Source organism: Temnothorax americanus, unplaced genomic scaffold, assembly GCF_048541705.1.
Source record: "Temnothorax americanus isolate GAGA-0224 unplaced genomic scaffold, ASM4854170v1 Scaffold22, whole genome shotgun sequence".
NCBI classification, from domain to species: Eukaryota; Metazoa; Arthropoda; class Insecta; order Hymenoptera; family Formicidae; genus Temnothorax; species Temnothorax americanus.
The window spans coordinates 528702-544065 of record NW_027509360.1 but is presented as its reverse complement, the minus strand read 5'-3'; the positions used below and the strand labels follow the sequence as shown (position 1 = coordinate 544065).

The 15364-nt window shown below is 39.5% G+C and overlaps 3 protein-coding genes and 1 long non-coding RNA gene across 22 annotated transcripts in view; 2 read left to right on the top strand and 2 right to left on the bottom strand.

Annotated features, from left to right (window-relative positions):
• Positions 1 to 3862, top strand: part of LOC143898083 (band 7 protein AAEL010189) — a 17291-nt gene extending 13429 nt beyond the window's left edge. For 14 of the 15 annotated variants that reach the window (XM_077407193.1, XM_077407188.1, XM_077407186.1 and 11 more), the window contains 2 exons: positions 43 to 144; positions 297 to 2889. In XM_077407193.1, the coding sequence (XP_077263319.1) occupies positions 43 to 144; positions 297 to 398 (204 nt within the window). In that variant the 3' untranslated portion in view covers positions 399 to 2889. Of the gene's footprint in view, positions 1 to 42; positions 145 to 296 lie in introns of all 15 variants that reach the window. The other variant, XM_077407187.1, reaches the window with a different exon arrangement.
• LOC143898080 (uncharacterized) lies at positions 3555 to 11222 on the bottom strand. Of its 4 annotated transcripts, XM_077407179.1 has the most exons (10): positions 11083 to 11222; positions 7756 to 7891; positions 7245 to 7385; positions 6459 to 6708; positions 5943 to 6095; positions 5699 to 5834; positions 5244 to 5371; positions 4834 to 5124; positions 4442 to 4699; positions 3555 to 4044 (listed from the first exon to the last, which is right to left on the bottom strand). In XM_077407179.1, the coding sequence occupies exons 2-10, from the start codon at positions 7837 to 7839 to the stop codon at positions 3923 to 3925; spliced, it is 1563 nt and encodes a 520-aa protein (XP_077263305.1). In that variant the 5' UTR covers positions 7840 to 7891; positions 11083 to 11222; the 3' UTR covers positions 3555 to 3922. The 4 variants fall into 4 exon arrangements, with proteins under 4 accessions (XP_077263305.1, XP_077263307.1, XP_077263306.1 ...); XM_077407182.1 differs by lacking the exon at positions 3555 to 4044 and having other exon boundaries at positions 4517 to 4699; positions 4821 to 5124; XM_077407181.1 differs by lacking the exons at positions 7756 to 7891; positions 11083 to 11222 and having other exon boundaries at positions 6459 to 6732; positions 7245 to 7328.
• LOC143898074 (ankyrin repeat domain-containing protein 27-like) lies at positions 10617 to 14109 on the top strand. The gene is made up of 2 exons (XM_077407161.1): positions 10617 to 11450; positions 11524 to 14109. Exons 1-2 carry the CDS (start codon positions 11104 to 11106, stop codon positions 13817 to 13819), a joined length of 2643 nt encoding a protein of 880 aa, XP_077263287.1. The 5' UTR covers positions 10617 to 11103; the 3' UTR covers positions 13820 to 14109.
• Positions 13994 to 15364, bottom strand: LOC143898088 (uncharacterized). Of its 2 annotated transcripts, XR_013257093.1 has the most exons (3): positions 15120 to 15364; positions 14741 to 14838; positions 13994 to 14068 (listed from the first exon to the last, which is right to left on the bottom strand). It is a non-coding gene; the product is annotated as an uncharacterized LOC143898088 (long non-coding RNA). The 2 variants fall into 2 exon arrangements; XR_013257092.1 differs by having other exon boundaries at positions 14741 to 15364.

Here is a 15364-nt window from a genome sequence, read left to right as displayed (position 1 = left end):
TCATATCATTAAATATCCGCGATCTCATAATTATTTCATCAGGTGATCGCCGCGGAAGGTGAACAGAAGGCCAGCAGGGCTCTGCGGGAAGCATCGGAAGTCATCGGCGACTCACCGGCTGCCTTGCAACTCCGTTATTTGCAGGTAAATATTATTATTAGTCAATTTTTGTGCATATGTGCGGGATTATCTTTGTTAATATATTATTGCTATCGATCGAACGTATTGTTAATGATTAAACATTGTCGTCGTTATCTTCGTACCGTTTCATTTCCACGCTCTTCTTTTAATTTTAGACACTGAATACGATATCGGCGGAAAAGAACTCTACCATTGTGTTTCCGCTACCGATCGACATGATGACATATTTTTTGAAATCTCATGCGAATAAAGAATAATTGCATGAAATAATTGCGTGCGTCTTGCAGCATATAATGACCGAAAAGAAAAATAACAATTCCCCCGAGTCTCGTTGAGGGGTGTTTTGTTTGGCGATTTATCCGTATATTTGATATGTTTGTGTATTACATCTTGACGACAGAGAGTTGCCAATATTCGACCAATCTCTAACAATTTCAAATTTAACAGGCTGTAGCATAGTGATTTGTAACGTTGCGCGTGTGATTTTCGTCGCACAGAATCAACTCGAGAATTCTATACGACACAGACTGAAACACATATTTTTGGAAAATCTTACAGAGTACATAGACTGTAATCGAACGACGTCAATATTTGCGTATATTCGGTTCATATTTGGCAATAATTTTATTTACGTCAAGTATGCATTTGTAATTAATAAATTCAAATGGTGAAAAAAATGCAATGATCGAAAACAGTTAATCCGTTCATCACAGATCTTGCACTGCCACTAATGCCAGATTTGTACAAAATGCGATATCGATTTTACGACATTAACCAATCAATCCGTATAAATTAAATTTATTTAGTACAAATAATTATTCCAGATAAATGGCAAGGAGCGATTCTTTCTATCTTGTCAATTTTGTGATATGCGACAACATTGAATTACTACCATGTAATAATCAATAATGAAAACAATTTAAATTTTGCCTATTTCGCTTACGGTACTAAATTACGTTCGGTCGAGAAAAAGATTCATTTCACGATACATATCCCTCGATAATTTTACACTTTGATCATGTGGTGCTAGTTAAAACGCTTATCGCTAATACTGATAATATTGCCACGGGCGCTTAAGTGTTAAGAATAATTAATTTTACAGTCACTAGAAATATATATATATATACTTTAGCGGCCTGTAACGATTGCTTGGTCCAACATCGGCAACTCTTGCTAGGGATATTAATACATTGTTTACTCAATCAATCACTAACGCTTTGATATTTTTACGGTTATCTTGTAAAGAGAAAAGGAAGAGAAAAGTATCGGGTACATATATAATTAGAGATGATCTCGGAGAACGTTCAGTATTATTTATTCAATAAAATGCAAAATTGAATTGAATAAGTATAGCTATATTCGCGTAAAAGCACGTAGAATAATTAAATAATAATCAAATCATCGAAGGATACGTGTGCATCTAATAACATTTTCGCTTAATAAATTTCTTCTTATTTTCGGACGTCTACCCCATGACTTCTTTAATTTATTTTTTGTGTTGTAAATAATTTCAATGTTATTGCTCTGTAGTTATTATAAGGGGATAACATTTTCACGTTTTAACATTAGCTGTTCAAAGGTAAATGCGAATCACATGTTGAATTATATCGAATGAAACGATGGAAGAACTATTGTACCGTTTTTAAAAGATTTATAAGGGAAATTTATTGTAACAGTGATGGTTGTTAGACTGTAGAATAAGATCAGTTTGCTTGACATAACATTCTTAAAGCGAGCCGATCGTCGTTGCACTTCCGAGTATGTTTTAAAGGCGAATGGTATCTGATTTGCGTTAAAATAGAGAACGTTTGGATTTGTAATGCGTAAAGCGATAACGAGAAACGATTGTAATACCGCTGTACGGTTAAACGATAGAATTATGGTTTTAACGTTGTTCCTCCAACGTCTGATATATTATAACTATGCGTCTCACGAAAAATTGACCAAGCATTCCAAGAACATTTGAAGAAGAGTTTTAGAAATCTATTATTTCAGAGGAACGTATTCTATTTGTACCTTCTCAAGCAAGCTGCAAAAAGCTTGTTTCTATATACTCTTTTCTTCTTCGTGATGGGACCAACGTATATCGAATTTTGAACATATAACACAAATTTTCAATATTATAATTCTAATTATGGAGTTATAATAAATTAAAACCAAATAGTTTTTAAAAGAGTCTTGAATATACCTAAAGTGCGGGGAGTTTTGAAAATTTTGAAGATATTGAAATGTGTATATCCTTTCTTTCATAACGCTTTACATTGTTTCACGTACACAATTCATTTTATTTTATACATATACTGTTATTTTTAAAAGAATTTGTAAAATATTTTAGATATATTCTCGAACTTAAAAAAAAAAAAAAGATTTTCTAGACACAAATTCAAGACTTTCTAGAATTTGTAATTTCAAATGATATCCAAAGGCAACCGGAGTCTTTGACGATAGAATTGTTCGAAAACATTTAGAAGAAGAGAATTAATACTCAGACCCATCACTACTTCTCCTTTCTCTCTCTTTATTTTATATAAATAAAATATTATATATATAAAAATCATAAGGTTTTTAAGATGTTTGATCACTTTTAAGGGTAATTACATACGAAATAATATATATTGTGTCCCGATGCGTATTCTCTGCATATATATACAGTATGTGTCCCCTGTTAGATTAAAAAAATTTAATATATGGTAAAAGAGATACAGGTGAGAGTAATTACTTGACTGCTTGAACGAATGGTTTAGTAAAGTATATGACAATTTTTAAATAATAAATGATTAAGGATGAGTTAGCCATTCGCGAGGTCCTGTTTCCGCATTCAGAAACGTATAGCAGTGGTATAATTATAAACGTAACTAAACGGTGATTGGTACTAGCGAACGATCAATTTTAATCGATATTATTTAAAAATCATTATATCTTTAATATTATATTCAAACATATATAATTACTCTCGTTTTTCAATTGATACCCTTCATTATTGTCTCTCATCAAATTTTTTCGAACTTGATGGGATGCGGCTTGTATATACCGTATATTATATGTATACATACAATATTATATGCATATATAGTCTATACACATACGTACGCGCGCGCGCGTGTATATGTGCATTTTGTCTACAAGCACACATTACTGGAATTTTGTGCTTTCTAATAGTAAGAGTAAGATGGAGAAAGCTGTCTCTCTCCAATTTTATTAAATGTATAAATGCATGTACACATCTATATATAGCGTTGGTTTAAATTACATTATATTCCTCCGCCCCCTTTTTAATCAACCTACCAATCTGCAGACGTTAATGATGCAAAGTTTGTGAATATTATAAATGTTGTAATTGTAATATTCTACCGCTATTATTCTGTATAATTGATCGATTAATTACGGTAGCACGATAATTTTTACGACGATGATCTTTACCGTCCCGTTTTTATAGTTCGCAATATTTTATCGATACTATATTGTACTTTGTCATCGATTCCATATATTAAGTACACGATACAGCTAAAAATTTGAAAAGATGCGTCTCTCTTCTCAGGTGAGTTCCCGTGATACGAACGTAAAAGAATGTTCGCACACGTTGGGAGAGACACGCATACTTTTTTATTTATACGCGACGGCACATTTATGTATAAAGCTAAGTTACCAGTTGCTTTTTAAGCGTATTCTTTGTACGTCGATTGTTACGAAAAAAATATATGTGTTAAAAGTTCCGAAATAATTGGGGAATTCCGTAATCCTTACGCTTAAGTCCCTTCAATTATGCTTAACGGAATGGCCTCTATTTTAATTTCGTCGTGCACGGTTGTTGTACGTAATTAAGACAGAAGCCTCTATTTCCAACGTCGCCGGGTCCCTCGGTGCTGTCCGTGTGAAAAATTAATCTGAACGGCTTTACAGTGCCTGAAAGAATAATTGAAGAAGTGGATATATGTATATATACCTATATAGAACTTGTATACATATTTTGCATAAGAACATCTTGAAAGCGTCTCAATGCAAACTTTATTAGAATTTGAAAATATTCTACTTTCTTCATTTATTATTAAATCCGCCATTATAAGCATTTTACATTGATATAATTTTCATATTCAGTGATCCAAGAAACTTTATAATACACAATATGATCGAAATTAAACAAAAATATTTTATTTCTTACATGTACATTAGATCCGTCATTTTCAATTTTTACGTTTCGATTTGATTTTCACATACACAGGGCCAAAAACAATTTAATAGTAATTCAATGACGAAAGAATTGATGGGATTTCTGATCAGGATCAGCGACAAAGGTACTCACTGATAACAGATGATCCATTCAAGTTCTGAGCTTCCGAGTTAAAGGTACCGCCGCACAATCGATCGACACACGTCATCGGCGACGAGGGTAGCCGACCCAGATTCGTGGCGCACGGTATCGACAGCCAATCGGTCATACAGGATGTTCCTGTCATCGACACGATCTGTGTGGCCTGTGTATTTCCTGTCAGCGTGAATGCGTTGCTACGCATTATTTGACCCGCTGAACCCAATGCGGGGGATATCATCATCCCTTGAGCTGTAAATGAATTGCACTAGATATACCGTCAGCTCTAAAGAGATTCAAATAAAGTAAAGCTATATATATGTTAAAAATTGTTGGAGAGTCATTATTATTTTATTCTACACTATATACACACAGAGAGTGTCTACCATCGTCGGGACACGCCATGTATTGAATTCCGCAAAAGTTCCTCTCCATCCTGATGCATATACTGTAATCTTGATTCGACAATTGCAGCCCGGTCGTAGGATCGTAGTTGAAGGACTTTATCTGGCCAGAGACTCCGGTGAAATACTGAAGGCAGCCCTCCTCAGCTCGGTATATCGTGCTGCATCGTATCTGCGAGATACGAACCTTCCACGATCGCGAAAAGGAGTTGCCGCTCGTAACGAAAGTCAATGTAACCGGGTTGGTTTGGCCGACTCCCGTGTCTATGTACACTGTAAAAAGTATTTAGCTCGTTTAGAGAATCGAATCGCGACCTAAACGATATAGTATCGACGAAGAAAAGATAAAGTGAATATTCTTCTCTTTCTCTCTCTCCTTTTTTGCCACTTACTGTGATTTCCGTCATTGTTACCGCATATTATCGGCACCGGATTGCCACCGGAAACGATGAATTGGTCGTAAGTGCAGACGTTATTCGTCGTTTCCGGGCCCCTGATATTAAACTGTACGAAGTCCAATCTACGAAAAAGGAAAACAAGCTGAGCAAGGTGATATCTTCATAAAATTTCTTAAATGAATAAATAACTTAAAAAGTTAATTGACAATTATATCGTCGAAGTTTTTACTTTGATTTAACTATTATCGCTGATGATGGCTGATGATGGCTCAAAGCAGAGCCAAAACGTCCGATTTATATAATAATTACGTATCTTATTAGTAATTAAAATTATTATAACGTTAACTTACTCTCAAAGCTCGACACCCTTTACTTTACTTCCTTAATTATTTGCACCCTTATAGTCGAACGTTTTAATATTCTTAATAATATATATATGCTATATGTACCGATACTGGCATACATCTGGATCCGATTTCACCAGTGTCACCTGACACGAGTCCATGCCGTCGAAGGCGGACGGATAATTCGGGTTGACAAAGTGTGTGTTGTTGTCGGCGGTTATCCCGCCGCAGGAGACCGTGACTACGAGGGAACGGAGTAAAAATGTGGATTGAGAAATTTCATCGTAAAAACGGCCAGTCAGGTCAGTGTCGAAATGTTCAAATTTGGAGAACGAATGTAGATATTTACCTATGCAACAGACCCCGTAACCATTCGCGCAAACACCGCTGGCGACACCCCCGCGTTGCGCGCATTCCGCCGCGGCGACGCACGTGCCGTTCTCCCCGTTCAATCCGCCGCAGATGGTGTTGTCGAATGTCACCAGCGTGAACAGCGAGAGGACTATATTGTACAAATGTGCGTAATAATTGCATAATATATATATTATGTTTCTCTCTTTACCACGCTGTCGAATACACACAACTCAACAAAGAAACGATCTTCTTTACAGATAAAAAAGAAAGAAGAGAGCGGTTGTTCTTCATTAATTTTCTAACGCTGAACGCGATATTCTCCAAGATAGGTAGCCTTTTGATAGTTTTAAAAATTTATTTATATATCGATCGTTTTTACAACTTTAATATCATTTTTCAAAATTTTGACACGACACAAAAAATCATTATTGAATATAAGAACACTGTAAAAAGAGTAATTTTCCCTTTCCTTTGGATTTTCTTAAGCTGCGATATTTATTGTTGCACTCACGTCTTTTCTCCCTGGCGATTTGAGTGCGATTATTGTTCGGAAATTTTGACAATTCCCATTTACGTTTCGTCGTCCCAGCGGCGGAAAGAGCAGGTCCGTTATCATTCATTTGCCACAATCGTCTTCTGTCCGCGATTCTGTGCCTGCCGCGATTGTTCCAGGCATCGACGTAAACGCGAAACACGATGCAGCACATCAGAAGCGCGATTAATGACCAATCTTTGATCATTCTGAGATTCCCAGCGCGTTTCTATATACAGTCGAAAAGGTGATGCTACGAAATTTCGAATATCGCAGGTAAAATTACGGTTTCCTTATTAAAAAATTTCTTCGAAAAATATTGAAATGCGAAAACCACGATTCTCGAAGGCCGATCGCGTATTTCACTTGACGGGACGTCAACTAACTTCCACGGGGATCCCAAGTGTCAAGTTAAATATACCCAGAAATACTGTTTACACGGTCTATATACCATGCAGCAAACTGTAAATGTCCGACTGCGGGGCTAAATTGTCCACCCACGCGCAAGAGTTTTAGAGAAAGTCGAGAAATTTAATTGACTCCCCGAATAACGCATTGTGTTTGTCCCCTGAGTCGCGATAAGCGCTTCACTTTCTAGCCGCTTATTGATCATAATTGCTGCATATCGTTAGATAAGAGCAATTACCTTAAACATGATGCAGTTTGGAAAGTTTGCTTGCATAAATATATTATTTCGTCATCTCACATTTTTGATCGCGAGATGAAGAATAATGGGAAGAACGCGAGATGAAAGTCGCTACACACCGCTCTCCAAATTGCTTCGCGCGTGACGTTCGCGTTTATCGCGGCGTGTAAGTTCCGAGATACGCGCGACAGATAGGACAGTAATGGTCCGTATTGTTGAAGGAATCCATGCAGTACGGTATCACGCAGCATGGCCAGCACCTGCGATAAGAAGAACGCCATAAATTATTATTTATTATTATATAGCTGATGTATTATATACTATATTATGTATAAACAATCTCTATACATTTGTTATAAAGCTAAAAATGTCGTGTATTATATTAATTATAATATTTATCAAAAGAAATGGTTTGTTAATTATTTCAAGCACTAGGCACATTTGGACGTTAATTAATCAGCGATGTTGGGGACTAAGAATTAAACAAGCGACAAAAAAAAGTATTAGTATATAATAATAAACGATTAAATTACCGATAAAGAATTGTGTAATGGAAAGTGCGATCTTTTATAAAAGCGTGATTTATTATAAGGCGAAATTTCACTTGTCGCTTTCGCATGTTAAACGTACCCCAGCAAAAAGAGCGTTAATGCGGTAAGGTGAGTAATCGTAGATCGACGCACCACCACGACAGTGATAATAAGCGTCGAGCATTGGGGACAAATAGCAGCCGCGGGTACTCGCGGCCAGTCACTCGTGGTGTTTGCTGAAAAAAAAAATTAGATCACAATCATACATCTCGTTAGCCGTTTCAGGACTAAGTATTTGTGTATATTGTATTGAAGTAATTTTTTAATTAGCTAGCGCGCGAGTTAATCGTTAATTGTCGAATTCCCTGGAAAAAATATTTTAAGTGAGAGAGAGAGGGAGTTATATAATATCTTTTTTATATCTCGTCAAAATACTTCGCAATTTTAAGAACCATTTAATTGTTGAAACTCATACGAGTTAGTCGATAATTATAACTTATAACGATAAGATTTTCTTAGGGAAACTTTAACGAGGCATGCGATCGTATCTCAAATGAAAGTCCGCTTTAAAACAATATCTTTTAGAGCTGGTCGCGAAGGTATCTCGAGATCGTTTTACGGGATACAGAGACGAATGGATCCACTGACGAGGGTTCCACGAGACCGATTCCTTGCGCTTGGGTATAGGTGGGTGGTGGAATTCGCGCCACGACGAACGATCGATCATTCGCTGGGAAGGTCAATTCGCGCGAGAGCGAATCGGCGAATATCGAGGAGTACGTGGGTGGTGCGTCTCTCGAGGAGGGAATGTCCTGCGATAAAATAATTACATGTTATAAAGTAGATATAATTCCAACTCGATTAATATCGTATCCTGTAATATATCTCTCACTTATGTGTGGTGCTAAAATTGTATAATAAGAAATTGAATATATAGTACTGTCGAGAAAGTTTAAGGCAAAGTTAAAATTGCTTATTGTGTAGAAACATTAAAAAATTTTAATGACAGCAGATAATTACCTGCATGTTAATTATAAATTAATAAATAATAATACCAATAACGAGATCTAGTAATAAATCATTCTGTTTTAAGAAATTAATAATTTTTAAATACTCTTTATGCGGCGTCTTTTAGAAAAGAAAAAATATTCCATCATTCATCGATGGAAGCATTGATATATATATATTCAAGTTTTTTTTTGAATCTGCGAACAACTTTAGTCTAAAATATGTTTTCCTAAATTGCGTTATTTCCAGAAATATTATATAGATCTGTCCATCGTGTATACGCACACATTAGCATTTACAAAACAAAATATGTATTTTAGGTATAAGTATTATAAGTAAGGATTCTCTTTGAAGCGCGAGTGTCTTAGTCATTCGTGTAAAAACCGATCTCGGTATTTTCGCGGACATATCAGAGATTTCTCGGGCGGCTATTTTTGCGAGTTATGTGCCTCGTCTCTCCCAGCCGATGTACACCGAAAGCAATTACTAAGTTTCCATCGTCGTCGCCGTCCTCGTCGCTGTTCTCTGCATCGTCTTTCATGAGGAGGTGATCGATCGACACGCGGCCAAGACGGTTCACTTAGAAACGGATGATTTAATGCTTCATCTTCTCGCGGATTAAAAGATCTGCGGTTTAGATTCCGAACGCCTTGAAAAGCAATAGATCCAGTATACGAGTCTACATCGATTTCACTTTTTATATCGCTCTCCCCTCCGTTACCTGACATTCGTTCGATATCGTCGACATCAATCACTCGTTGTACGTTCTCGTTCAAAGAAATTGAAGTTACTCCGGCGGTCATATTTCACATCCCACACAATTCTAGAAGAATACATATTCTCGCATAAAGATAGATCGTTTAATGTTTCACAGATATGTCTCAGTTATTCCTCAATTTAGACAAACTGTTTTAAATAATGCCTAAATAAGTATTTATTTTGTGAAATAACGAGGGAACGTAGATTTTCTTATTTTTCAAATAGAATATGGTAGAATATAAAAATAGGGGATTTACACTTTAATTTTTTTTTTAATTTTGTCATGTCTTTACTTTAATATTGATTTCAAAAGCAGCGTGATTCTTTCAAAATCATACGTCCCTTTTCTTACATTAATCACATTAATCTCTTTTTACTCTTACACTATACGAAAAAGCATTAAAACAAAGATTATTAAAAAAATGTTGAATATGTACATAGAGTAAAAATAAGAAAAATGTGTGCGCCCCTCTTTCTCCCTTGCTGCGTAAGCGCGCGCGCCTATATAAGTAAAATAGAATATAATAAGAGCATCAAAAATAATAATTAAACGTGTGAATATAACCTAATATACCAAATGTATTATGTTACATGATATTCCATTATTTAAACCGTCTTATCCGGGGAAAACGTTCATCCGACGGTGATTTTCCTGGGCACTGACATAATATAATTAATCAACCGTGAATTAAGAGAGTGGCTCTCGCTTAATTTTGTCGGGACATCGACGATTTTGGAAAGGTCATTGGAGAGAGAACAAGATGAATATTTCATATTTTCTCGCGGGATTAGCAATGATCATCTTCGATTGTTCGTGATAGATTCGCGGCGAGTCATTTTTGTATTATTTCATGATTGAGTTTTACTGCCGAGCAATTTTTATATGCGTATGTATAATTCTACGGTCTATTGTAGGTTTATCGCCGTGCACGCTGTGAAATAAGCGTGAGAACAAAATTCATAATTCTCATATAATAGTGTTCGTATTTAATAAAAGCGAGTGCAAAAGATTACTTTGACAAATATTGTGGTTACCGGAATTAATAGTTATCACCGAAAATATAATATGTTTAATAATTAATAAAACTAAGTGCTTTTCTAAAGAAATTTTAAGATATACTTCGTTATTTAAAGGAAAGATATTCATTATCGTTGATCTATATTTAATTGTTGTCGTTTTATTGCTAATCTTGCAATATATGTCGCTTTACATATTTTGCCTCCATCATGCAAGTAAATTATTCATACAACATACATATAAGCATTGTAAGACGAAAGTTTATAAAAACTGTGAGAGAAATTTTTGGTTAAATGGCTGCGTTTTGCCGCACCTCCGCTAGCTAAGCCGCTAGGTAGCAATTAAGTGTGATTGGTTGGATTCAAAGGAAAGAACGAATCACATTCAATTATTACCTAGCGGCTTAGCTAGCGGAGGTTCGCGGCTGGACACGACGACGACGACACGACCAGAACACTGCAGAATTGCCGTGTTTAGTATAACCTAACCTAACTTAATTTTAACCTCAACTTGCAGCTCGCAGTTTCGTCCGGCTGTCGTAAATTTGCACCGTGCGCCGTGCGCGATGTCAGGCGCTTCGCCGACGACACCGGCGATTCCTGCTGTGTCGATTCGCTTCATCGTCTTCCACGTGACACTCACCCCCGTTGCCGGTCCCCGATCATGAACGCGGGATACGACGAGGATCTGTCGGAGAATCGGTTCCTGCAGGCTCTCCGGGATGAACACAGCGCCATGTTTCTGCGGGCCGTCCAGGAAGGCTGGATCATCTGCGTTCCGCGCAGCGACAGCTTCGCCAGCCGCAGGTTGCGGGAGAACGAGGTGAACGCTCACATCCTGGTTCCCGGACAGGACCTCTCCGTCGCCCGCTTCAGCAGCCTGAGCGGCAGGGAGATCCTACTCGAGGACCGGGTCCTGCGCGTCAACCACAACGACGTGGAGCAGTATTCCTCGCGCTTGCTCTTCGAGGAGATCTTCTACAGCGATGATTTGCGTAAATATCGTGTATGGTAAGCTGGCACTTGAATGATACAATTTCGGATCATTCGGATGTTGGCTTGACGTTGTTGTCGTGCCCCGTAGGTGCATCGAGCGGCCCCTGGAGGCCAGCATGTGCGTCTCGGACAACTGCGTGAGCGTGATTACGAATCTCCAGGAGGCGGTGAATTTCCTTCAGGCGGAACTGCCCGACGGGCAGCTGCGCGACGACTTCGAGGCCAAGATCAAAGACTTCCTGTACGTTAATAAGAATCTAGAGCGTAAACCGTTGCAGGCGCAAAGGGATCTGGTGCACGAGCTGTACGCGACTTGCCTCGAGATGCTGCTGGAGAACGCGTCGTTGAGAGAGAGGGCTCCGGGCAACGAGCAGTATCGGTGGAACGTCAGAGTGTCACTGGAGACGTACGTTCTCTACGCATTAAGAGACGTCCTGCTGAAATCGGTGTCCGCCTGTACTGCCATAGAGGATGCGAATCTGAACAAGATTATTAGGAATTTAGACGGAATCCAACTGAGCGATCTCCGAGTACGATCGGACTTGCAGTCCCGTGTCCACGGGGGAAAGGTAGAACTGTCGCGATTGGATTGCTTCGTGACCGTGCTGGGCAAGATCGAGTGCCTCAGGAGGACCGTGAATTACGTGTCGCGCGGAACGTCGTCGTCCGTCACGTCGGACGATCTCCTGCCGGTGCTCGTGTTCCTCGTCGTCAATGCCGGCCTGTCGAACTGGACGGCGCAGCTATGCTTCATGAAACAGTTTCGTCTCTCCACGAGCTCCGCTTACGAGGCGGACGAGACTGGCTTCTTGATAACTTCGCTGGAAGCCGCGATCGTGCACGTCAAATCCGGGGTAATTTACGGCGAGGAGAAATGCGCGAATAATCTGGAAAAATATGGTCGATCAATGGATGAATCGGAACGTTCGTCTGTCGGTTATTTGTTCGCGTGCATCAAAAACGGCAATCTGTCCGAGGTAAAGAGAATCTTGACTTACGACGGATCCAATCGGGTCAACGACGTTACGCTTTGCCATCCATTGTGTACCTGTGCGTCCTGCGAGCGAAACTGGACGAGGCAACGGGACCTAAAAGCGTATCCCAAGGATGACAAGGGTCTGACACCGTTGCACGTCTCTGTGCTGCACGATCGGATAGTGATCGTGGACCATCTTCTCGACCGCGACACGGATATAAACGCCGTCGACTCAAACGGCATGACGGCTCTCCACTACGCCTGCATCAAGGGCCATCAGAACATCCTGCTGCTACTGCTGCACGCGAACGCGAATCCCGCGGTGACGGACTCGCGGGGAAACACGCCGTTACACCTGGCGGTGGACCGCGGTCACGAGAGCTGCGTGAAGGCGTTACTGTACCTGTCGGAACACATGAGGATGCCGATCAACGCGAGCGTCGCGAATGACAACGGCGACACGCCGCTGCATCTCGCGGCCAGATGGGGATATTGCGCGATCGTCGACATCCTCCTGGAGTACGGCGCGAGCTGCAAGATTACCAACAAGAAGGGTCAGAGCCCGTCGATGGTGACGTACAACGAGACCATCGCCGAATCGCTCAGATGTAACGCGACGTCGAGCAACATCCGCGACGACGTTGCCCCGTCTCAGCGGCGTGCCCTCGGACAGCCTCGTCAATCGGTGCCCTTTCAGCAACGTCGCTGGGCCACGTTGGAGAATAAGAGCCCGTCGCGTCCTAAGAGCTACGCCAACGCGATGCAACATCGTATGATGGACAAGCTATTCGCCGCGATAACCGACGGCGACGTATGCCTGGCGTGTTACTACCTGGGACTGGAAGTTTATCGCGAGCGGGCGCCAGGCGCCCGTGCGAATCCGTGCCATCATCCACTCTGCGACTGCGAACGGTGCTCGGCGATCGGCGAGGGTAAGCTGGAGCAACGGCAGCGGCGACGAGCGCTTACGATCAACGCCTGCAACGGCCTAGGCGAGACAGCGTTACACGTGGCGAGCGCGACCGGTCGCACCAGGATGGTCCAGCTGCTGCTGGACGCCGGCGCGAACGTGAACGTGACGACGAGGCCGGAGGATCGTACCCCGTTGCACCTGGCGTGCCTCAACGACCGCGTCGACGCGGCGAAGCTGCTGCTGAACTGCGCGACCTGCGACGTGGACGCCAAGGATCACAACGGCGACACGCCTTTGCATCTGGCGACCGTGGCCGGCAACGTCAAGTCCGTCGGCCTGCTCATCAGACACGGTGCGTGCACCAACGTGCGCAATTTGCAGAACAGGACTCCGCTGCGCCAGGCGGAGGAGAGGCTGTCCCTCGTCTTCTCCGCGAATCGCACCGGTATACTGAAGATTCTGAAACAAAACTCGGCACAGCCAGTCAGCGACTGACCGGCACCAGCCATTCCGCTTCCTTGTGTCTTAAGCTGCTCTACCTTTCCTGTGTCTTTTCTACGTCTTTTCTACGTCTTTTCTACTTACCTCATAAATTAGTCAGAACAGTTTTGCTAGAAGTAGCTTTAACGTAATACTCACATAATTTCTTCATCTGATCTGATATTTCTCGTTGCAGCGGTTGAACAAAAAAATTGTCCATTCAGGCTTGCTCCAATATATTGTAAATTATACTGAGAGAAATATCTGCACAGAAAGACGATGATAAATTTTTATTCTATGAGTGATTTTGTTTGTATTTCTTTATTATACGTATCTTATAAATGTGTGATTATTTGTATCTTCTAGCATAATTCTAACTTTGTTCGAATGTAACTTAACTTTGCTCTAACGTATGTTAATTGCAATTCTAAAATTAAATCTCATGCGCATCTTGATATATTTTTCCAAACTGAACGAGATTTCTTTTTGAGAATCGCTTGCGTAAGTTGCACAAATTGTACACACTATGCCGAGCAATATTAGTGAGATTAACATTAGTAAATAAGTAAGATAAACAGTGCAATATAAGTCAGGTCACAAATATATAGTCTTATATATTTTATATAATATAATCAGAAGCTATATAAAAATATATATTTAAAGGAATAAAACTTATAAATTATTTGTTTTGTACGAAATAAATAATACGTATATGTATTCGTACAATTTGTGCTTTATTTATACAATTTAGATATTGTAACTTAGGAGAGAGAGAGAGAGAGAGAGAGAGAGAGAGAGAGAGAGAGAGAGAGAGAGTGACAAGAGAATTGTACAGAGTAAATGCATAAAAACTAATACATTTTACACTTTGCACTTATATATTTTTAACACACATGTACATGTACTCAGTCAGACAGATAGTAATCGACCACTTACTGTTTTTTTTGCATTCTTTCTTTAGATTTGACCAACCACAATTTTATGGCACTTTCAACTTCAAATGCTGTAGTGTTTATATAGGCTCTCATTAGATTCTGAAAAAAAAAAAATAGAAAAAATTAGTTAAATCAAAAACAAAATGACATTATTTTATAAAAAAAAATTCTTGTTATAAATATAGTTTTATAATATATTTATATTATATATATAAATTTTTTAGAATTCTTATACTTATTATTTGAGAAATAAATCAGAAAAATTTTGTTTCCTTTTGAATCCTAGTGAGGTTTGAACCGACTTGTGTTTTATATCTTTCACACTCCACATAACATTTACTCAAATTCTTTGTAATACGTATATCTTGTTTTTGGTTTACCGTTTCCTAGAAAAAAAAGAAGAAAGTTTTCAACAGTGGGTGTGTTCCGATATTCACTGCCAGTACTGAAAATCTATGGTATACGTGACGCAAACTATAGATTTTCGACGCAAACTATAGATTTTCAGTACTGGCAGTGAATATCGGAACACACGAGGTCTGTTTTCGCTGCACTGGACTGCACTAGAACTTCCCTTCTCGCCTTCGCCAAAATTGCAAACAGGGAGTCGCAAGAATTGACCAAT

Bases quoted from the DNA above. Each gene is read 5' to 3' on its own strand.
- LOC143898080 (XM_077407179.1), bottom strand. From the start codon at position 7,839: ATGCTCGACGCTTATTATCACTGTCGTGGTGGTGCGTCGATCTACGAT. The intron at 6,709-7,244 runs GTGTGTAGCGAC...GACTGTATATAG, and splicing joins GCGAAGCAATTTGGAGAGCG to AAACGCGCTGGGAATCTCAG. The intron at 6,096-6,458 runs GTGAGTGCAACA...TGTACAATATAG, and splicing joins AATCGCCAGGGAGAAAAGAC to TCCTCTCGCTGTTCACGCTG.
- LOC143898074 (XM_077407161.1), top strand. From the start codon at position 11,104: ATGAACGCGGGATACGACGAGGATCTGTCGGAGAATCGGTTCCTGCAG. The intron at 11,451-11,523 runs GTAAGCTGGCAC...CGTGCCCCGTAG, and splicing joins TTGCGTAAATATCGTGTATG to GTGCATCGAGCGGCCCCTGG.